The following is a 24908-nucleotide window of genomic DNA, read 5'->3' as shown; positions in this document are numbered from 1 at the left end:
CAGGGAAGTGATTGAATTTTTAATCAACCAATTTATAGCAGTAATATAGAAAAGATTTATTAACCCCCCAATAAAAAAAAATGGCGGCAGGATATAAATATATTAGAAACGGGGTATGTCTGTTGTCTGTTTGTCTGTCGGTGCAGTCACATTGTACATCTAGACATACCTGTGACTGCTACAGCGAGATCATTCTGACATCATCAATGATGCATCTATCGCTTAACTCCTCTACTGATGCACGACTGATTTCAGATGCTGAATTTCCATTCAAGCTTCAGTGACTTTAGTAAAATCGAAATGGTTTCATCCATACATCGGTATCATTATTTCGTCCATGTCTCGGTTGTTATACTACCCTTACCTATAAATGTCACATTGGTCGTACTTGCTGAACCTAATGGTTGGTTGACTGTTTCAAAGGTGTTTATTTTACCCGACATTTTCTGGAATACAGCTGATTCTTTTCCTCAGAGGAAATTAAAGCAGGGAGTCAGTGGTGAGTGAATTATGAATTCCAGTCATCCTGCTTTAGATATTTACTAAGATATATGGAGATATTCCTCTAAGTATATAAGCAAGAAACACAATGTATAGGTTTCACAGGCAGTTTTTTTTTTTTTTTGTTAAAATAATTTTAAATTGTTAATATTATTTAAATTGTTATTATAAAATTGTTAATTTTATTTAAATTGTTATTATAAAATTGTAAATTTTATTTAAATTGTTATTATAAAATTGTTAATTTTATTTAAATTGTTATTATAAAATTGTTAATTTTAATTAAATTGTTATTATAAAATTGTAATTAATATAATAAAACCAAAAGAGTCATGGAGAAACTTTTGGGAAATAACTACTTTAAAAACCCCCCAAAAAAGAGCTTGTTATAAAACTCATTTGCACATATCAAACTGTAACAAGAAGAAAATAACACCTTTGAAGATATTGCAATTGACACAGTGATAGTGAGAGGAAATATTACTAAATGAAGGAGCGGATAGTTATGAGGGAGTAGAATAACAATGTAGTTCATTAGCTGACTGGGAGTACGGCTGTGGGGACATTACTAGCATTTGATCATTATTTCCCCCAATTTTGAGATATTTTGATCAATGTTGTGCTTATTGGGATGTCATTGCTGGTGTCTCCATAACGACAGCAAGACATGGTTTACGCCATTAAGTGTAAGTAATGGAGTATCGAGGAAGGTGTCGTCGGTACATCGACGACACAGTGGACAGTTGCTCAGATTCATCTGTCACTTGATTGCCGTGCATTAGGGTATTGATGGCGTCTGATTATTGGACATGTGACCCAGACAGATTGACACTATTCCGCCACAGATATCGGGTCCTCCATGATGCTTGTCTGTATATAGATCTCATTCCCACTGATTACTGACGGCGAGAGGGCTGGCTACAAGAATTTGTATTTATCGTCGTATATGTTAAAATACAAACATTATAGCTCTGTAAAGCTATTTTTACGACAAATTGGCTATTATTACGATTATTGCTTGAGCTGACTTTCATCTGGTCATCAAAATGCTGATTCTCTTCGGTTATTTTTGCCATGGCAATTGCACTAGTTTAGAAAATCGAAATCAAATAAGTATGAATATATTCAAATTTATTGCCAGATTATTGCATATTCTAAAAAAGAACACTTTCAGTGTCTTTTTAGTGAATGCAATTTAGCTTTAACTACTGTATTTGAACCTGATAGAATCTTTTCACTCCTGTGTGATAAAGGTTGAAAATCTCAACCTGAGGGAAAGTTTTTTGAGGTTCAGCAGCTGGCAAAGCCTCATCCTGAATTTTGATATGGTTATTTTGTATAAAGTAATGATTTAATCATATTTTTCATAATTAAATAAGACGTGACCTGTCTTAAGTCTGTGTTGTCACCAAGTTTTGAAATAGGTGGTTGATTTGGAAAGAGCATATGCTGTAATGTTGACCTATACATACTCTGAAAAAAATAGCTGGTTCCAAGTTGATGAATAGCAGGCTACTTCTCCTGGAAACTTTCTTTAACTCATTTACCCCTAAAGATACATTTGAACTCTTCCAGTTCAAAAGAAGGAATAGTTCATAATGAAATTTTAGGGGTGAATGAGTTAAATGAGTACACTGAGAAGTTCTCTCCTCCTTTTCAGGTGTCTCTCGTTCGAGCCAGAAAGATCGGCTTGTCACATCAGGACTCGCCTGAAAATATTCCTCCCTCGAAACACTGCACTGTAAAATCTTGACCTATACATTTACTGAAAAACAATTAGCTGGTTCAAATTAATTAATGGTGAGGTACGTTTGTCGACAATGGGCTTTTAATGAGAACACTGGCATGTGTCCTGTTTTAGCTGTCATAACGATGGATGCTTATGGGCTGTGTGATGGCTTTTATTTTTAATGCTGTATGGGAGGTATTAAACTTGTGTATATAGTGTTGTGTAATATATCATAAATAGTGGCACTGTGTTGGTGACAGCGATTTTATGGTACTGTATATCGAATCTCTGTATGGTTTTATCGTCCATTAATAAATGTATACATGATGTAGCATGTTCTGTTAGGAAATAGATTCCTCTCATAAACCTTGTTCAGTACACTGTGTCATAATTGTATGGTGCGATAAAGACGGGTCTCCCTGCAAAACTGTGTTTTGTGTTCTGTTTCAGTTTGCAACCAAGTTATTCAGTTCAGACATAACATCTGACAACAAATCTTTGCATTAACCATTCTACCACTGTAGACCATAATGGACTCGTCCAAATCAATGCATAGGTGAGTCTACTACTAAAGTTAAAGATAAGATAAATCTTCACATGATATCCATATAAAAATGACAGAAATAACATTTTAAAAATTAAAAAAAAAAAAAAAAGAAATCACCAAAAACATGGAAAGATGATGAGGTTGAATGGGTAAAATACATGGCCAGGTAATTCATTCACCTGAAGACAATGTATGAGTCTAGATCTTATGTCACAGATTTTGATAGTCGGTGTACATGTGTTTCAATGTGAAAACTGTTAAATCAGATGTGGTTAGCTGGGTAATACAAGATAAACCTTCAAATTTGTTTCAGGTGTTTTAGTGCAGAAATAGTCCAATTGACTAGTCAAAACTCAAGACTAGTAAAATCTCTAGATGGACTAGAGCTAGTGGTTCTAGAAACCTCTAGTCCGATTGACTAGTCAAAACTTCATATTACTTACCATGTTGAAGAATATTTGGTTTGTGGAATTTGCACATTGACTAGTAAAATTAGAAACTACTAACCCAACTGACTAGTGGTTTTGAAAGTTAATTCATTCACCCCTGAAATCTCATAATGGACTATTCCAACCTTTAAATTGGAAGAGTTCAACTGGGTCTCCAGGGGGTGAATGAGTTAATTTCTAGCTCTGATAAAGTACACTTTTCTGTTTTCCACTTCAGGAAAGAAAAAAAAGCATGTTGTTTGATGATCAATGAAAAAAAATTATGATTGGAAATATTTATATTTGATGTGCTTTTATTATTAGCAAGTTGCTTAATGACAATTCTTTATATTCCAGATCGGCCATAGATACACATTCTCCTCTAAGTAAAAAGGAAAGGGTGGCTATAAAGAAGATCTCGCCATTTGAGCACCAGACATATTGTCAGCGGACCTTGCGAGAAATAAAGATTCTGACTAGATTTAAGCATGAAAACGTGAGTAAATGTGGAATTGATTTTAGTGGGTATTGTTTTATGACACAATGTAGTGTCATTGGAAACAGTGTGATGCAATTGGGGATCAATCTAGGTTTTAGGGGAATCTACCCTTGTTCAGATTTGGGGGAAATTAAGATTTTGTTACAAGGCTACAATAATGTAAAAGATAAATGTTTTGACCGACATACCTGTGTGCAGTTTATTACAATTTATTAACAATTTTAAGCTCAAAATTGTAGAATTGTTGTTTGAATTATGTAAAGAAAATGTTTATATGCAGTATTATGCTTTTTAACTGTTGAACTTTGAAGGAAACATAAATATATAGGAGAAATATTTTGAAGATAAAATGCTATTTTCTTGTTGAAATAGGGGAATTTTGAAGCACAAGGGGGGAATAACAAAGAACAGGAAAATTGCTTCTGTAGGGGAAACTACCCATAAACGGTAGTGAATCAAGTCTAGATTGATCCTAGGCAATGGATTGTCATTTAAAACTTGATGCAATGGTACGTCATATAAAACAAGATGGTTAATGGAATGTCATATCAATCAATATAACATAATGGAATGTCATATCAAACAATATAATATAATATAATGGAATGTCATATCAAACAATATAATATAATGGAATGCCATATCAAGCAATATAGTATAATGGAACATCATAAAACAATATAATATAATTGAATGTCATATCAAACAATATGATATAATGGAATGTCATATCAAACAATATGATATAATGGAATGTCATATCAAGCAATATAGTATAATGGAACGTCATAAAACAATATAATATAATTGAATGTCATATCAAACAATATGATATAATGGAATGTCATATCAAACAATATGATATAATGGAATGTCATATCGAACAATATAGTATAATGGAACGTCATAAAACAATATAATATAATTGAATGTCATATCAAACAATATGATATAATGGAATGTCATATCAAACAATATGATATAATGGAATGTCATATCGAGCAATATAGTATAATGGAACGTCATAAAACAATATAATATAATTGAATGTCATATCAAACAATATGATATAATGGAATGTCATATCAAACAATATGATATAATGGAATGTCATATCGAACAATATAGTATACTGGAACGTCATAAAACAATATAATATAATGGAATGTCATATCAAACAATATAATATAATGGAATGTTATATCAAACAATAAAATATAATGGAATGTCATATCAAACAATATAATATAATGGAATGTCATATCAAACAATATAATATCATGGAATGTTATATCAAACAATAAAATATAATGGAATGACATATCAAACAATATAATATAATGGAATGTTATATCAATCAATAAAATATAATGGAATGACATATCAAACAATATAATATAATGGAATGTTATATCAAACAATATAATATAATGGAATGTCATTTAAAACAATATAATATAATGGAACGTCATAAAACAATATAATATAATTGAATGTCATATCAAACAATATAATATAATGGAATGTCATATCAAACAAGATGATATAATGGAATGTCATATCAAACAAGATGATGCATTGGAATAAAGTTGTCCTGAGACAGTGTCCGGTAACATTACCTCGGGCAGGAGTGACTCTCTCCGAGAAATCCTGATTACACTAAGCTACATGTAGAATATTCTACGTTTTGTTGTGTGTGGTATGTGTAGGGATCGGTATACAAAGAAAATAAGTTCACCTCCACATACAGGTATCATAACCATCTTAACGTCATCAAATCAGTTGGGAGCTTGAGGTTCAAGCTAGTGTAGTAGCGTGCAATTAAAATACCAGAATCACGTTAGATTATCTTGGCTCGGGTGCTGCATTGGTCTAATTTGTCAATTAATCATAAAATATTCATGATACCTTGAAGGATAAATAATGGGCAAACAAAGATGATGGGGAGAATTTGAGTAATCTATATCGGTGAAGGAAGGATAAACTGTTTAGCAACATCTGTAGCCGAAGGTTATTGGGTACCAGGATAACAAAGTTGTTGGAAGTACACAAGCAACGAAGGTCTGTTATATTAGTGATGGGCCGCGAGATCAAGTTACTACAGTTCATGTCTGATTATATTTGCTATCAGTTTTGAAGATTATTTTCTTTTGATAACATGATATTGCTCATCAAGGCAGTGTGCATTCCTCAGTGCGTGAATGACATGTGAAAGAATTCTTTAGGATATATATTGTAAACATTGTCAATGACGCATCACACTTTGAACATGTTGATAAATTTCAATCCAAGATACTTGGATAAAAGTGTTTATATGTAAACTTGATATCAGAATGTAGCGGTTTAAGTTCTTAGCTGTTAAAAGGGGTTATTCTTGCGGATAGAGACAACAGCTTGGGTATATGATGTTTTTGGTGTAGATTTTGTTATGAAATTGGTTCAACATGAAACATTTGTGTAACATACAAAAAGCGTAGATCTTGCTGAGCGTACAAAAAGCTGTCAGTGGCTGCTAATGATGCTGACAGCAGGCGAGCATTACACAGACCACGCGATCTGTCCTGTATGATTTAGATCAGCGCAAAGCCTGGCATCATTGTCTTGTGTAATTTCAAACAGATTTTCCTAGGTTGGCTAAGATTTTCTCCTTTAAATTTCCCTGTCTGGGATATGAAGAAGACTTGTTGTTCTCAGCTCTTTTCTTTTCTTTTTGATCTAGGATCTTGGACCTTGGAACTTAGTTATCATTAAATTCAGGAAGTCTGCTTCTTTACCCAATTCACCCCTCAAGTCACATTTGAACCTTACCAAATCAAAGACTGGGCAAGTCAAGTTTAAATATGTAGGGGTGAATGAGTAAGATATATTCTTCCTGTTCAAAAACAACTAAAAACTATTTCCTGTAGGAAAGACTACTAGCCCAGAGTAGCTAAAATAATTTTGACCAAATTTGATATGAAGCATTCTTTGTATCTGGGCTTTCTTTTTTTCTGTAAATAATGGGAAAATAATGGGGACGGAGAGTCGGGTGGAGGGAAGTAAATACATAAAAAGGCCCGGATTTTTTGAATTTTTTTTTTTGAATTTATTATAAATATGACAACAGGAAATTGAACAAAAATTAACAATTATAATTTAAAAAATATCATATTGAAAATTTCTGATTCAATGTAATTTCCAGTACGAGACATACCAAGTCATCAAGTTTTTGAAATGCAGACAGATACTGACTAAGCAACCAATCTTAAGACAAGAATATCTGATAGCTCTCATATGTTCAGTATCAAACTCCATGTATGTAACTCACAAACTGTATGTAGCAATACAAACAATTGTATTTATGAAGCAGTATTGACAACTGTATGTGTATATGAAGCAATACAGACAACTGCATTTATGAAAGACAAAGACAACTGCATTTATATATAAAACAATACTGACAACTGCATGTTTATATGAAACAATACAGACAACTGCATTTATAAAAGACAAAGACAACTGGATTTATCTATAAAACAATACTGACAACTGCATGTTTATATGAAGCAATACAGACAACTGCATTTTTATATAAACAATACAGACAAATGTATTTATATATGAAGCAATACAGACAACTGCATTTTTATATAAAACAATACTGACAACTACATGTTTATATACAGACAACTGCATTTATATATAAAACAATTCAGACAACTGCATTTATATATAAAACAATACTGACAACTGCATGTTTATATCAAACAATACAGACAACTGCATTTATAAAAGACAAAGACAACTGGATTTATCTATAAAACAATACTGACAACTGCATGTTTATATGAAACAATACAGACAACTGCATTTATATATAAAACAATACCGACAACTGCATTTATATATAAAACAGTACAGACCACTCCTCGCATATTTTAAATAATACAGACAACTGCATTTATATATAAAACAATTCAGACAACTGCATTTATATATAAAACAATACAGACAACTGCATTTATATATGAAGCAATACTGACAACTGCATTTATATAAAAAAACGATACAGACAACTGCATGTGTATATGAAACAATACAGACAACTGCATTTATATATAAAACAATACAGACAACTGCATTTATATATAAAACAATACAGGCAACTGCATTAATATATGAAGCAATACAGACATCTGCATTTATATATAAAACAATACAAACAACTACATGTTTATATACGGACAACTGCATTTATATATTAAACGATACAGACAACTGCATTTATATATTAAACAATACAGACAACTGCATTTATATATGAAGCAATACAGACAACTGCATTTTTATATAAAACAATACTGACAACTACATGTTTATATACAGACAACTGCATTTATATATAAAACCATACTGACAACTGCATGTTTATATACAGACAACTGCATTTATCTATAAAACAGTACAGACAACATCATGCATATATGAAGCAATAATGATGTATTGTATTTATATATAAAACAATACTGACAATTGCATTTATAATAAAACAATACAGACAACTGCATGTATTATATGAGCAATACTGACAACTGCATGTATGTATGAATCAGTACTGAAAACTGCATTTACATATAAAACAATACTGACAACTGCATGTTTATATGAAGCAATACAGACAACTGCATTTATAGTTAAAACAATACAGACAACTGCATTTATATATAAAACAAAACAGACAACTCCTTGCATATATTAAATAATACAGACAACTGCATTTATAAAAGACAAAGACAACTGCATTTATATATAAAACAATTCAGACAACTGCATTTATATATAAAACAATACAGACAACTGCATTTATATATAAAACAATACAGACAACTCTTTGCATATATTAAACAATACAGACAACTGCATTTATATATAAACAATACAGACAAATGTATTTATATATAAAACAGTACAGACAACTGCATTTATATATGAAGCAATACTGACAACTGCATTTATATATAAAACAATACAGACAACTGCATGTGTATATGAAACAATACAGACAACTGCATTTATATATAAAACAATACAGACAACTGCATTTATATATAAAACAATACAGACAACTGCATTTATATATAAAACAAAACAGACAACTCCTTGCATATATTAAATAATACAGACAACTGCATTTTTATATAAACAATACAGACAAATGTATTTATATATGAAGCAATACAGACAAATGCATTGATATATAAAACAATACAGACAACTGCATTGATATATAAAACAGTACAGACAACTGCATTTATATATGAAGCAATACTGACAACTACATTTATATATAAAACAATACAGACAACTGCATATGTATATGAAACAATACAGACACCTGCATTTATATGTAAAACAGTACAGACAACTGCATTTATATATAAAACAATACAGGCAACTGCATTAATATATGAAGCAAAACAGACATCTGCATTTATATATAAAACAATACAAACAACTACATGTTTATATACAGACAACTGCATTTATATATTAAACGATAGACAACTGCATTTATATATAAAACAATACAGACAACTGCATTTATATATGAAGCAATACAGACAACTGCATTTATATATAGAACAATACTGACAACCACATGTTTATATACAGACAACTGCATGATTATATACAGACAACTGCATTTATATATAAAACCATACTGACAACTCCATGTTTATATACAGACAACTGCATTTATCTATAAAACAGTACAGACAACATCATGCATATATGAAGCAATACTGATGTATTATATTTATATATAAAACAATACTGACAATTGCATTTATAATAAAACAATACAGACAACTGCATGTATTATATGAGCAATACTGGTAACTGCATGTATGTATGAATCAGTACTGACAACTGCATGTGTAAATTAATACTGACAACTGCATGTATGGAGCAAAAACTGCAGCAGTACTTTAAGTTCACTGATGTATTGCATTAATGGCCTGGGTACACAAGAAGATAATAGCACCATAGAATCACATAGGAGAGTTACTACTGCACACATATAGACCAGACATGCACATCACGCAATGTGATATGTTACACAATTTGGTAGTCATGGGGGATGAAGAAACAATACATTTATAAATCGTCTCCAGAGACCCATCTACTCATGCACTAGTCTACCATGTGCCTTCCAATTAATTTAAGAAGCACTCAAGTTGATAAAATGGTCACAAACAACCAATCACTTGTTTCCTATGGATAAGCTATGACATGGTAATGCGATTGGGGTTGGGCGTGATGACTTGCCTTAATGGTTACTACCGAGGTGTTGTGTATGGTTCGCCTGTGACAGTGGCATGTTTACTGCGTGCTGGCCGCGTAAGGTAGCCAGGTCATACGTTTCGCCGCTGCTTAGTACAGCATTGTGTGGATGTTAGATCATCGTCCTGTGAACCAATCAATGACAATGGCAGGAACAAATCAATAACACATTGTTCTTCTATCCAGTAGGTTTCCGGATATTGACGAAAATCAAGACTCGGTAGGAAGTCTTTTGTGAGCACTCAGAAATATATGGGGATGTCCTGGAGGATAATTTGTTTGTAATCAGTCCTGACAATGTTTTCCTAGAATTTGTCATTCATTTGATGCAGTTGGATCTGACTTTGGTATGCATCAATTTCTCTGTCAATTTTGCTGTGTTCCCATATCACATTGCGTGGTACCCCAAACATGGACGGTTTTGGCTCCAAGAAGATTTATGTTTTAACGGAAACAGTTATTCTAAAATATTGGAGCACACTCCAGCACATAAATCAAAATTTTAAATGAGAAAATGTAACCAGGAAGTATTTATTGCCTGCTTTCGAAAGCTTTGGTGATATTAAAAACAGTACAATATCATTTAAAAAATGGATTCAGAGATAATTATCTATTATAACCACATTGAAATCTAGGCTAGCTATCCAGGCTGCCAGCTATGGACTCCACATTTATCCAGTATCTGAATAGATCGAAGAAAAAACCTAAAGCTGAACACCATAACAGCAATATGTGGAAAGAGTAAATTTTGGGATCAAGTGTCAGTTTAACTCATTGACCCCTGACATTTTACAATGAACTATTCCAACCTTTGCATTGGAAGAGTTCAAATGTGTCTTCAGGGGTCAATGAGTTGAGGGATATGCAAGGAGCAAAGAAAATTCCAGAATGTAAAAAGTCATTGTCAGTCGGAAGGCCTTGCAAGGAGAAAGCTCAGAAACCATGTCAATCAAAGGACTAGGTAAATGGCAAGGATGTTCAGAAATGTCAGTTTAAGGGCTACGTGCATGCAGCGAGAAGAGTTAAAAATCGCTGTCACTCTAAAGGGCTTTGCACAGAGCAATTAAATGGGGCTATGCAAAGGAAAAGTTTAGAAATGGTCAAACCAAGGTCAGTCTTAGGGCCATGCAGAGAGAAAGCTTGGAGACCATGTCAATTAAAGTACTATGTGAAAAGCAAAGTCATTAAGAAATATCATTTAACGGCTATGTGCATGCAGCGACAAGGCATCAAAATCACGATCACTCTAAAGGGCTATGCAAAGAGCAAAGAAAAAGTTCAGAAGTGGTCAAACCAATGTCAGTCTTAGGGTTGTGCCAAGCGAAAGCTGAGAAAACAATGTCAATTTAACCATTTCACCTCTATGTAACTTTAGTAGACTCTACCATGCATTGATCTGGATGAGTCCATCATGGTCTACAGTGGTGAAAGGGTTAGACTATGCAAAAAGCAAAGAAGAAATCTTTGAAACCAATGTCAATCAAAGGGTTGTGCAAAGAGCAAAGAAAAGTTGTAGGAACAAATGTGAAGTCAATGTCAGTTTAAGGGCTATGCAAATTAAAAACTTCAAAAATCATTGTCAATCTTGGACGCTATGCAAATATCAGAGTACAAGGTATAGAAACAGTCAAACCAATGTCAATCTTGGGTCTGTACAAATTTAAAGGTTTTGCATGCAAAGAGCAAAGGAGAAATTTCAAATCTAATGTCAATCAAAGTCAGTTTAAGGGGTATGCAAAAAAAACCTTTAAATTCATTGTCAATTTAAAGGCTATAATGCAAAGAGAAAGCTTAGAAGCTATTGTCAATCTTAGGGCTGTTAATAAATGTGTAAAAACCATTGCCAATTAAAGGTCATGCCCCCAATGCACAAGACAGAGAAAAAAAAATCAGCTTAGAGGCTAATCCCAGTCTCAGGGCTGTGCAAAAAGAAAGCTCAGAAATCTTGTCTATCTATACAAGCTATGCAACATGAAATACAATCAAAATCGTTATGGCGTCAAAAAAGTCATGTTTAAAAAGAACACGCCCACAAACCGAACTGACTGCTTTCAAGCATGGGTAATATTCTTCATTTTGCCCTCTTGTAATCAGAAATACCATTACAGTTCACGAAAATGTGGATAAGTACACATTCAACGAAACCCCATGCAATGTAAATTTTACATATTTATATACGTGTATGCGTAATCTTAAGTTGACAATGCGTGCAAACAACAAGTCTCCGAAAAAGATACAATGTTGTACACTGCTTCTGAAAACAAGGACGACACAGACCTCAAACGTTCTATCGACCAATCGACGAGCCAGATGCAGTGAGTGACACCCTGAAACAACCCTTCGGTTTGTGGGCGTGTTCGAACACGGCTTCTTGACGCCGTAACGATTTTGATTGTATTCTTGAACCCCATATATGGTCACATTTGGGCTAATTGCTGTGTAAAAAAATCTGATACAGATGCATTGGTAATGGATATAAAATGTATGTTTTAAGCTGGTGTTATAATCATAATTCCACGAGGACCAATGCATTTGTTTGAAGTGCGCTTAATGCAAAGATCTTGTTCCTGCAATATCATCCGAGACAAGAAAGTTATTAAAAGGAAGGACAAACAAGGGATGAAAGGATGATTTTTGATTAGGAAGAAATGCCTTTTTAGAGCTTACCGAGTGCAGAGATCACGTTGTGCAAGATAACGCATGTTCTGCACAAAGAGCCAGTTATTGGATTTGAAGAAAAAATGTCGACAGAAGGAGATTGCTAGTGCGAGATATTGTGATGTATTCTATACGAAGTCTAGGATAAAATTGAAATCTGTGAAGACAGGTCTCTGAACCCGAGGGACCGCAACTGTTCCGACTCTTCGTCATCACCATGGTAACAACTACCCAGGGGGCCAGGTTGACAATGTCTTTGTGTGTCTTTCCTTCATAGTAATGTTTGATAGACAGGCATGTCTGTTCACTCAAATGGTGTTTAAATGTTTCTAAGTGTCACTTTGGGCCACCAGTATGTTATAATTAATGTCATTTAGATTGGGATATGTCGGTACCTTCCAGTGAGATTTATCTTTCGGCATGTAACATTGTTTTTCAGTAGATCCATATCCTTCCACCTCTTCATATGGTAGACTAATGAGTACAGAATTCAGGGCAAAGAGTGAGGCTTGCTGAGGTTTTTGAACCAGATTGTGTACCTATACCCAAGGGTGGGGTATTTCTATCCTAGATCATACCAAGTTGAGCTTATGCCATACCGTTGCGTCCGGTGTCCGTCCGTCCGTCCATCCATACGGCAACAACTTCCTTAAATGACTTCTTCTTCTTAACCACTGATTGGAATTCAACTAAATTTGACTGGAAGCATCCCTAGGTGGTGGGGATTCAAATTGTACAAATGGTGGGGCTGAGGGGCGCGGCCAAAAGGGGTCAATTTGGCTATATTGCTACAAACGACATCTTCTGTAGAACTATGCACTAATTATCAATCATATTTGATCAAGAGCATTTATGGGAGGCAGGGATTCAAAATTGTAGAAATGGTGTGACTGACCCCCCAGGGGGCTGAGGGGCGGGGCCAAAAAGGGTTATTTGGCTATACTGCTTCAAGTGACTTCTTCTCTGGAACTAAGCGATGGATATCAACGATATTTGACTGGAAGCATCCCTAGGTGGTGGTGATTCAAAATTGTACAAATGGTGGTGCTTACCCCCAAGGGGGCTTAGGGGTGCGGCCAAAAGTGGGCAATTTGGCTATATTGCTACAAACAACTTTTTCTGTAGAACTGTGCACTGGATATCAATCATATTTGATCAAATACATTCCTGAATGGAAAAATATACAAGTTTGTAGTATAAAGTAGTTGATAAACAATTTATCACACAGTGTTTTCATGGATTGGTGGTTCAAACCTGCAATAGCCTGGTGATTTTATCCACATGCTCGTGAGGATATAATTGTTCTGACAACAAACCCTGAGAACACAGTGTGATAATCTGTAACTCTCATGTGGAACAGATGTGTTTCCAATAGGACGGGACTCGAAAGACCTCTAGTAGTCTTCAAAATCCTTATTACTGAAACATGAATAAAAAGCTATTTCTTAAATGTTCGGTATCTTGTCGGCTAATATTCTGATAGGCGACATCATCTTAATGTGTTTTTGTTACATCGTTAAGTTGTTTGCATCTGAAATTGCCTCATAGCTGCACTTGCTTTTAAACTTTTGCAGGCTACATTTAATTTCTGATCGTAATTAATTTGTACGTTATCTAGAAAATGTTACTTTATTGTCGTATTAGCAATGTCATTGTCAGGGCTTTTAAACTTTTGCAGGCTACGTTTATTTGTCAGATTTTTCTTAAACATGATCGTAATTAATTTGTACGTTATCTAGAAAATGTTACTTTATTGTCGTATTAGCAATGTCATTGTCAGGGCTCAACCTGGGCACTACCACATGTAGGTATGGGAATTCTTCCCAAGGGTACTGTGTAACTCATTCACCCCTAAAATTTCATAATGAACTATTCCAACCTTTGAATTGGAAGAGTTCAAATGTGTCTTCAGGGATAAATGAGGTTAGGTCAGAATAAATAATTGTCAAGCTTTGTCTCTGACTCGGAATTTCTTTTTGTAATTTCATAATGAACTATTCCAACCTTTGAATTGAAAGAGTTCAAATGCATCTTCAAGGGTGAATGAGTTAAGGTCAGAATCAATAATTGTCAAGCTTTGTCTCTGCCCCGGAAATTCTTCATCCTCCGGGATATATGTCCGAAATTCCACAGATATGAAACTTCAATGGTCGTTATCAATAGAGATGTGGCCTGCAGTACTAGTGTTATTTGTTACCGACTGAAGGATGTGTTTTGGTGCTGATGGCCTTGTTTGTTAGACAGACCGGGTCAGTATTGATTAAATTACCAGTAAAGACCAGATTTGACAGAAAGCCTACAACAATAGATCCGTATGCCTTCTCTTGTTCCCTGTGTTATCGCAGAGCCCAGCTTTTGTTTTGTCCGTAACGATGTCTTTATTATGGATAATTGTTCCCCAATATTCCTCTAACAGTCGAGTTATTGTCATTATTTCCCAGACAACAACTTTTTACATTTGGTGCCCTTTAATTAATTATGATCTTTCAAGTGTTCCCCATGAATTTTCAGTTTAGTGGGTATATTTGATAGATTTTCAAGATTCTGTCCATATTGAAAAATAAATGTGACATGAAAAATTGAGTGTGGTGTGGGTTGGGGATGTTACGACTTAATGTTACTGGGGTAAACTACACTCATTTGGGTGTTTTTTTGCGGAAAGTGGAATTTGCATTACATTTATACATTGTTGGTCCGTCGAGCGGGCCGTGTGATGGTGTATGATGATTGAGTTGGCCAAGTGTTAGATATTTGGATGTGGCATTTGCCAGTCTGCTGTATGTTCAGAAGAAACACTAATTGCTCTGAAAATAATAGTAGTAATTATGAGTAATTATGCAAAGGTTTGTTCCTGGAGATGAAGTGTGTTCGACTCTGCGTCATTATACCAGATTACCATAACATTTTGTGTTTACAATTACACAGAAAAATTGACTTTTTAAAAACATACCGTATATGTGTCATGTTAGGAACCCTTCCTATAAGATATCACCATTCTGTACAAACCAACTCATTGGAGACTCTCTGACCCTCTCATGAGGGACCACCTGTCCAGAGAGATCACATTACCACCTGGATCAAAAGTTCATTTTCATGAAAGACCACCTAAGGGATTATTAGACCCTCTTTGGGGACATTATTCAGCCCCTACTCCCATGGAAAATGGTGTTTCTTCCCAAAATTGTCTTAGTTAAAAAGCATTACTTTTCCTATCACCTTGTACTCGGATCCGATATTGTAAAATTTCAGTACTTTAATTTTCTATTTGATACAATGAGAAATCACCTGTAATGAAAAATTTGTAATGAGAGGTAATCTGTTAAGAGAAATCACCTGTCGTGAGAGATCACCTAAAACAAGAGATCAGTTTTAAGAAGATATTGCATGTACATGTAAAGGGATATAATCACCTGTATTGAGAGATCACCTGTAATAAGAAATCACCTGTAAAAAGAAATAACCTATAACAAGAGATTATATAATTACCTGTATTGAGATATCACCTGTCATGAGAATTCACCTGTAATAAAAAAAATAAACTGTTATAAGTGGTCACTTGTATTGAAATATCAACTGTTATGATAGATAACCTAGACCTGTAACAGGAAATTACCTGAAATAAGTTATTGCCTGTAATGGGATATTATCACCTGTAAAGAGAGGTCACCTGTAACGAGAGATCAGCTGCAATGAGAGATCATGATCACCTGTAATGAGATATCACCTGTCAGGAGAGGTCATGACCTTTAATGAAAGATCACCGGTAATGAGAAATCACCTGTCAGAAGAGGTCATGACCTTTAATGAGTGATCACCTGTAATGAGATATCACCTGTCAGAAGAGGTCATGACCTTTAATGAGTGATCACCTGTAATGATCATGAGATATCACCTGTAAAGATATATCACCTGTAGAGAGATACCAGCTGTAATGAGAGATCACCTGTCATAACAGGTCATGACCTTTATTGAGAGATCACCTGTAAAGATATATCACCTGTAGAGAAATACCATATGTAATGAGAGATCACCTGTAATGAGAGATCACCTGTCATAACAGGTCATGACCTTTATTGAGAGATCACCTGTAAAGATATATCGCCTGTAGAGAGATACCAACTGTAATGAGAGATCACCTGTAATGAGAGATCACCTGTCAGAAGAGGTCAGAAGAGGTCAGAAGAGGTCACGAGTCTGTATGAGAGATCACATATGTTACAATATTGACCATATACTAGGAAATAGTTTCCAGACTTAATTCAGCATGCACTATTCTTGTCTGTTGCTTTGTTCTGGTGTTTATCTTTGGGCGCAGACCTGTTGCTTAAAATTCCTTGCACTTAGATCATATCAAATTCTCTCACTAGAAAGACTCTTAAGACTGAAGAGTGTATCTTTGACATTTCAAGAGAGTTTCGTTTCTTTTCCTGCCCGAATGGAATCAAATTCTCCAAATGTTAATTGGTGAACTGACAAACCATTTTCAGATGTTAGACTTGTTCGGAGAGGCCATACTTGGGGAATCAATATATTATAAACTGATTGCCCCTTTTGTGGGCATAATGAACTTCACAGGCATCCCAGCAGCTTCACCTAAGTTTAACTGCCAAGTTCGAAGCCGATAACAAATTGAATCAGAGAAACATGTCACTTGAGGAGCTACTTGTTCCGTGTTTGTCATTGACGTTAGTTGTGTGATGTGTAACGTGAGCTGAAGTAGGAAGTCTTCAGGTTACAGAGGTCGATCATGAATAATAAATTAGTAGCGTACTCGGTAGGCACTATTGTATAACTTTCAAAAACACCTTTCATTTAATTTTCAAGAATGCAGCCATTTTGATGAGGTTGATACAGGATTTTGTTAATGCTGTAAGAAAGGATGTTGACCCGTGTTTGCTATTTCTTACTGCTGTTTATAGCACCTGTCTACCGTCTGGGTCAACAAGAACGATTAATATAAGTTGATAGAACTTGCTTCATAACTGTTGGAAAATATAGATTTTTTTATTTTTTTTTAAACACCTGTCTGTTTTGTGAGAGCAATTTAAGTCACAGTTTCCCTGGACATCTAGAGAAACATAGTGATTGCGTACTTATATGTTAACCCTTTCACCCCTATATAACTTCAGTAGACTGTACCATGCACTGATCTCAATGAATCTATTATGGTCTATAGTGGCGAAAGGGTTAATCATTAAAACCTTTAAAATTTTGCAAATACAAACTTGTTGATGTGTTAATGAATCTTCTCAACATTTTTTTTTTTTTTTTTTCAGATAATCAACATTCATAACATACTCCGCCAAGAGAATTTAGAATCAATGAAAGATGTGTATCCTTTGTGTCAGATAAGCCTTGGTATGTACTGCAGATATGACAGTCTGTTTGGATGGCAACAGAGCGTCTCAGGATGATGGTAATGGAAATGTCATAGATTTCTGATATGTATTTCTATATATAATAGACATGAAACTGCATTCATATCTTCAAAATACACTGATTTACACTTACACCGGTCCAGTTTGTATGGATATGTATACTGTATATTGAACATTCGCTGTAGGTTAACATTTCGCCTTTTTTGCACTTCCTAATGAGGACAAATTTATCATTCCAGCCAATATTAGTGAACAAATTATATATAGTTATTAATTATGAAGGGCAAAATTAACATCTGGTTTATATGGATTTCAACAGGGAAAAGCGAAAATTTGACTGCACGAAAGTTTCTTGATATACATTATTAGCTCACCTGGTCCGAAGGATTAATGCACATATGCTTCCAGGATGGCCTTTGGGTCTGCCCAGCCCTTGGAGACTTAACCCCTGGGGCATAACTTTGAAATGGTTAAAATTCCCACCCCAAAACTATATATACAATTGTTGGGCATAAAGAGAGGAATGCAGGCATGATATTAGAATTGATCCTGGGGTCTGGCCACAACCCTAGGGACCTAGTTTCTGAGTCACAGCTTGGAAGCAGTTGAGATCCCCACCCCATAACCATACATTAAATAGCTGGGCATGAGAAATCTGATACAGATATGCTTCAAGGATTGGCCTTGGAGTCTGGCATATTCCCTTGGATCTCATTTGGAGAATGATTTGCCATGATTGCTTAGATATCCAGGTGAGCGATACAGGCCCTCTGGGCCTCCTCTTGTTTATTTGCTTAGATAATTAATAATAATTAACAATAATAATAATAATTTGAGGTTCTTATATACCGCTTTATCACAACCTAGTTCGTAGGTCATCTCAAAGCGGTTCACAAATTATTATCGCCGTTATAAGGCCTTTGCAACCAGCTAATATCTTTCTCAACTCCCTGGGGAACATACAGCCGGTGCTGCCCTTTCGTTGCTCACAGCTAGCATTCAACAATTCTAGCACTGTCCAACCACATACTCATTTACAGCTGAGTAGACTGGAACAAGCGGAGTAAAGTATCTTGCTCAAAGATATAACACAGTGCCGTGCCGTGACTGAACCCGCAACCCTTCGGTCACAAGCCCGGTAGCCTACCACTAGACTAATGTGCCCCCTAAATAGTATATATATTTGTGGGATCTAGGTGAATGTCAGATTGATAAATAATTCCAGATTTTACAGTGTTCAGTTGAATCGGGTAAAATTTCAAACATAGAAAAATGTGTAATTATTTTCTTTGTCAAAAGCTCTAATTCCGAAAAATACTTTTGAGATTCACACACACACACACACACACCCACCCACCCACCACAAAAACTAAAAATGGAGGTAAAACAAGGTGGTCCAGAAGTGGAAGCAGTTCCTTCACCGTTTCTGTCAGCCCCTTGTGAAGTATCGTACATGTATCAGTTAAAGCAGCATGTTATGAACATTGTGTTTTTTACAGCCACCATTGTTCTGTCCTATATAAGGAGCTTGTCAAGTGACTTTAAGTGGCTATGTCCTGTCTATGTTATTGAAGCTAAGCGGTTTATTATGATGTACGTCAAGTCATTTTGCATTATTTCACGGCGGTCAAAGCAAGACCCTGGTGTAACATGCTATTTAAATTTGGTTCTATGAAAGTTGTTGGTTTTGTTTGGTAAGACAATCGTTATTCCTCCACGTTGTGTTATCGTGCTGTGCCACCGAGAATGGCTACTCTCGTTCATGTCAAGGTCATTTCAAGTGTAAATTATGAAGTACGTAGATTCATTTTGCGTTACTTTAAGTCAGGGGTGTACCATGCTATTTAAATTTGATTCTGCAGAAGTTGTTGGTTTTGTTTAAAAAGACAATCGTTATTCTTCCAAATTGTGTAAGTCTGTGCTGTGTCACTGAGAAGGACAACTTTCCAACATTTCAAAGGTTTATTATGACGTCGAGAAAGGCAACAAGTCAAGGTCATTTCAAGGGTTAATATGAAGTACATAGAGACAGTTCGCTTTACTTTATGTCAGTAACGTAACATTGTTTAAATTTGACTCTAAAAAAAGTTGTTGATTTTGTTTGGAGAGATGATCGTTTTAATTCTTCCAAAGTGCGTAATTCCGTGCTGTGCCACCTAGAAACGCAGAAAAAACTCTCCAACATGTTGAGGTCATTTCAAGGGTACGGTGAAACGTGATACTATTTGTGTTGTCTTGGTTATATAAAGATATCATCAGGTTTGTCACTCGTGAATAATTCATTCTGCAGACTCTGAACAGTATTAAAGCTTGGTCATCAACAAGAATTTATTCCTGGTGAAAAATGAATTTTTTTCCACTTAACGCGTCAGTCTTGACATGTATAATGTGATATGGATTACCCGGTCTTTTTTCTCCCCATGCTGTACACTTCTGTTTTCTCCAGAATATAAAATCCTAACAGATGAAAATAGTTTTGTTATACAGCTTTATATAGATATGACATTTAGATTTTATCTGAAATTAACAGTGTGCCATCCATCACTCCTTGTGGTCCCATAGAACAGTTCGGTCACAGTTGTTGACGTCATACCATTAGTCTACGACTACTGTTGGAAAAGTCCTATCAGTGTTGTTTCTATCTAAAACAGGATCAGAGAGTTCAGCGAAACTTTATCAAAGAAAGTATTATACTATCTTTTCCGGGCCATTTACCCTCCTGGTCAAGGTTATATGTTCACTTATAGGCCGCTTCAATTTATGGCGTTCCAAACTGTTGAACCAGAGTTGTTCATTTAGTAGTAATCTGATGCTGCTTTCAGGCGAGCCTTGACAAGGCCTTGCAATGCCTGCATAAACAGGTTCGCCAGGATTTATACCCGAAAATGGTACATCAAAAAACGAGCAAACAAGGGAGATGATTATCCTAATGATAAGGGATGAATTGCAACGAAATTGTCACAAGGGTGATTTGTGGTTTGTTTCTGACAGAGCTTGGGGAGAAACTCCCTTTAACTCTAGTGACCCTAGTTACATCGGTGCCCATGTTTGGACCAAGGTACTGTGTCTATAATCTGTTTAACCTTGCTCTCATAAGCATGATAGCAGTTAGCTAGAAATGAATTTCTTTTTGCCTGGAGGGGAGTGTGTCACATTGGCGAACCATCTAGATGCATGTTGGTGAGTTGGCTAGGGGGAATTTTACTTTAGCATGATCAGAGTGCTTGACCAATAATATCATGAAATTTAAGCATTTCCATAATATTAAATGCAAATTAATCAATTATTAGGGACAACAAGTACAAAAATAATATGGACAAGGGAGGTAACTTCCTTAAATAGAAATAAAAGGGAGGTAGTTCAGTACGTGACTGGATCAAGGGTGGTTAAAAGTTTGATCTTGACAAGACTGGTTATTTATTTTAACATGCACAAGGGAGGTAACATGTTTGACCAGGACGTTAGTGAGTTTACCTGGAATTGGCAAGGGAGATAATTTGTTTGATTTTGACAGGAAGATAATTTGCAGGACATAGACAAGGAAGACTGTTTGATCTGGATAAGGCGGAAAACTAATGTGTATGGTCAAGGAATTCAAAGGAGATATCTAGTGTGGAATTAAAATAAGCAGTCTTGAAAAGGCATGAGCAGCCTCAATATTGATAATTATCTGCATTTTCTTTCAACAATAGCTTTGTCTTTTATTCAAAGTAACTCATTCACCCCTACATATTTAAACTGAACTTGTCCAGTATTTGATTTGGTGAGATTCAAATGTGATTTTAAGGGTGAATGGGTAAGATGTTTTCTCTGCAGATATTCAGAGGCAGTTTGATAAGGTCCTGTTTCTCTGCCGATGTACTCTTATGCATTATCAGTTGTAAATTAAAGCTGATGATGTTTTCAAATCCTTTTTGGGTTTTACATTTTAGAAATTGATGACAATGAAGTCTTTGACTAAATTTTAAATGATGCATTTTTATAGTAATCCTGAGTTAGAAATGATATGGCAGATTCTTTCCTTAGTCAAACTAAATCCATGTCTGGAGAAAAAAATAGTTCATTTGGTTTCATAAATGATGTTCAATATCTCCAATGCTATTTTATTAAACAGATTTGGCTTGTCCTGTATCCTAAGGCTATTTATAGTACAGTTGACACAGTTGATTGTGTCACAGACACTCAGTCACTGATTCGCTAGTCTTCCATATAAGGTCATGTTTTACTACGTCTTGGGGCGATGGGGAGGGAAAGGAAGCAGACTTTGGGATTTAAGCTGTATTTAAATGGATCACGCTCTGTCAAGTTTAGCAATGCTTGTTCTGTATAACGAGTATGATTGACAAAGAAAACAAACCCACAGCGGACATGCAGAGCAGTCTATATGTAACTGTCCCTAGCGTCTCAAGTCTCGTTGTCAGGGGCAACTACACAGAACCTACCTAAATGGTTGTCGTGATATCATTTTGTCTCAAATGTCAATAATCATCTGAAACAGTTTTAGGATTTACCATTCCCTATCGCTGAAACAAATTAAGACTGAATCAATTGCTAGTTGGATGGAAATTGTATTGTAACCGACATCTCCGAGGCTGTGACGCTATCCGTCTCTGGTGCTATTCATCTTCCATCATCCTATTGTTTCTTGTCTACTGGTTGGTTTTGATGTATATTAAAAATAAGTTCTAGATACATGTTATAATACAAGGTTTATATAAACGTTCGGTAAATAATAAATATAAAATTAAAAAAATTTGTTAGTATATTAGATAGAATTATTGGGATAGGTCACAGGGGGGAAAAAATATCAAAAATTTACTGTGAAAATATAAATTTCTTGATGAACTGCCTTCCCAACAATTCTAGGAATAAGAATGCACATAAAATATTATACAGAGTGTTGGCTAAATCAAAAAGTTTAATTCCATTATACTTTGAATGTGCATATAGTGGTATACATTAAATCAAGGTTTAGTCCCGTTATACCTGAAGTGTACATGTGGTATGTTAAATTATATATTATTCCGCTGATGTGCTATGCTGTAAGTTCATTACACATAATAGCAGTATTAGATTGGCCATTATTTCCTCTACAAGATTTGATTTGTTTGATGTGTGTTAAGAGTATACTACTTGGCAGGTGGTGACCGGAGCAGAGCTTTTGTCACCGGCCAAAAACCCGGTAGTACGTTAATTGATCTGGTTGTAATCCGTAGCTCACTATAACCAGATCACGTCAAGTCCCATTGATGTCAAGCATTCCTCCGACCTGTACCGTTTATCGGCTATTATCTACATCTATATTTGGTACATCTCGGTGCAGAGATATATATATAAAGGCATCAAGGTGTTGCGGGATCATCATCACGCACCGTTTTTGGACCAGTTGGGAAATATTTTGTTACATATCGTTTTATTGGTCAGTCTGTTCTCGGTAGTTTAAAATCAATTGTTGTTAAGGTAGGGTTGGAGGGCCAGAGTTACATTGGTATCTTTAGATAGGGTTTGGGGCCAGAGTTACATTGGTATCTTTAGATAGGGTTTGGGGCCAGAGTTACATTGGTATCTTTAGATAGGGTTTGGGGCCAGAGTTACATTGGTATCTTTAGGTAGGGTTTAGTTCCGTTATACCTGAAGTGTACATGTAGTAGTATACGTTATACCTGAAGTGTACATGTAGTGGTATACAGTAAATCATGGTTTAGTCCCGTTATACCTGAAGTGTACATGTAGTAGTATACATTAAATCATGGTTTAGTTCCGTTATACCTGAAGTGTACATGTAGTAGTATACGTTATACCTGAAGTGTACATGTAGTGGTATAAATTAAATCATGGTTTAGTCCCGTTATACCTGAAGTGTACATGCAGTAGTATACATTAAATCAAGGTTTAGTCCCGTTATACCTGTAGTGTACATCTAGTGGGATACATTAAATCAATGTTTAGTCCCGTTATACCTGAAGTGTACATGCAGTAGTATACATTAAATCAAGGTTTAGCCCCGTTATACCTGAAGTGTACATGTAGTGGTATAAATTAAATCATGGTTTAGTCCCGTTATACCTGAAGTGTACATGCAGTAGTATACATTAAATCAAGGTTTAGCCCCGTTATACCTGAAGTGTACATGTAGTGGTATACATTAAATCATGATTTAGTCCCGTTATACCTGAAGAGTACATGTAGTGGTATACATTAAATCATGGTTTAGTCCCGTTATTCCTGAAGTGTACATGTAGTGGTATACATTAAATCAAGGTTTAGGCCCGTTATACCTGAAGTGTACATGTAGTGGAATACATTAAGGTTTAGTTCCCATATACCTAAAGTGTACATGTAGTGGTATACATTAAATCAAGGTTTAGTCCCGTTATACCTGTAGTGTACATCTAGTGGGATACATTAAATCAATGTTTAGTCCCGTTATACCTGAAGTGTACATGTAGTGGAATACATTAAGGTTTAGTTCCCATATACCTGAAGTGTACATGTAGTGGTATACAGTAAATCATGGTTTAGTCCCGTTATACCTGAAGTGTACATGTAGTGGAATACATTAAGGTTTAGTTCCCATATACCTGAAGTGTACATGTAGTGGTATAAATTAAATCATGGTTTAGTCCCGTTATACCTGAAGTGTACATGTAGTGGTATACATTAAATCATGATTTAGTCCCGTTATACCTGAAGTGTACATGTAGTAGTATACATTAAATCATGGTTTAGTTCCGTTATACCTGAAGTGTACATGTAGTAGTATACATTAAATCAAGGTTTAGTCCCGTTATACCTGAAGTGTACATGTAGTGGTATACATTAAATCATGGTTTAGTCCCGTTAT

General features: G+C 35.1%; 1 protein-coding gene across 1 annotated transcript in view; it reads left to right on the top strand.

Moving 5' to 3' along the window:
• LOC110461316 (mitogen-activated protein kinase 1-like) overlaps positions 1-24908 on the top strand; it is a 62828-nt gene that overhangs the window by 24344 nt on the left and 13576 nt on the right. The window contains exons 2-3 of the mRNA XM_021514746.1: positions 3563-3701; positions 17963-18018. Coding sequence (XP_021370421.1) covers positions 3563-3701; positions 17963-18018 — 195 coding nt within the window. The remainder of the gene's footprint in view (positions 1-3562; positions 3702-17962; positions 18019-24908) is intronic.

The sequence above is a fragment of the Mizuhopecten yessoensis genome, unplaced genomic scaffold (assembly GCF_002113885.1).
Source record: "Mizuhopecten yessoensis strain PY_sf001 unplaced genomic scaffold, ASM211388v2 scaffold1391, whole genome shotgun sequence".
NCBI lineage: Eukaryota > Metazoa > Mollusca > Bivalvia > Pectinida > Pectinidae > Mizuhopecten > Mizuhopecten yessoensis.
Note: the sequence above shows the minus strand (reverse complement) of the source record. Positions and strands in the feature narration are given on the sequence as shown.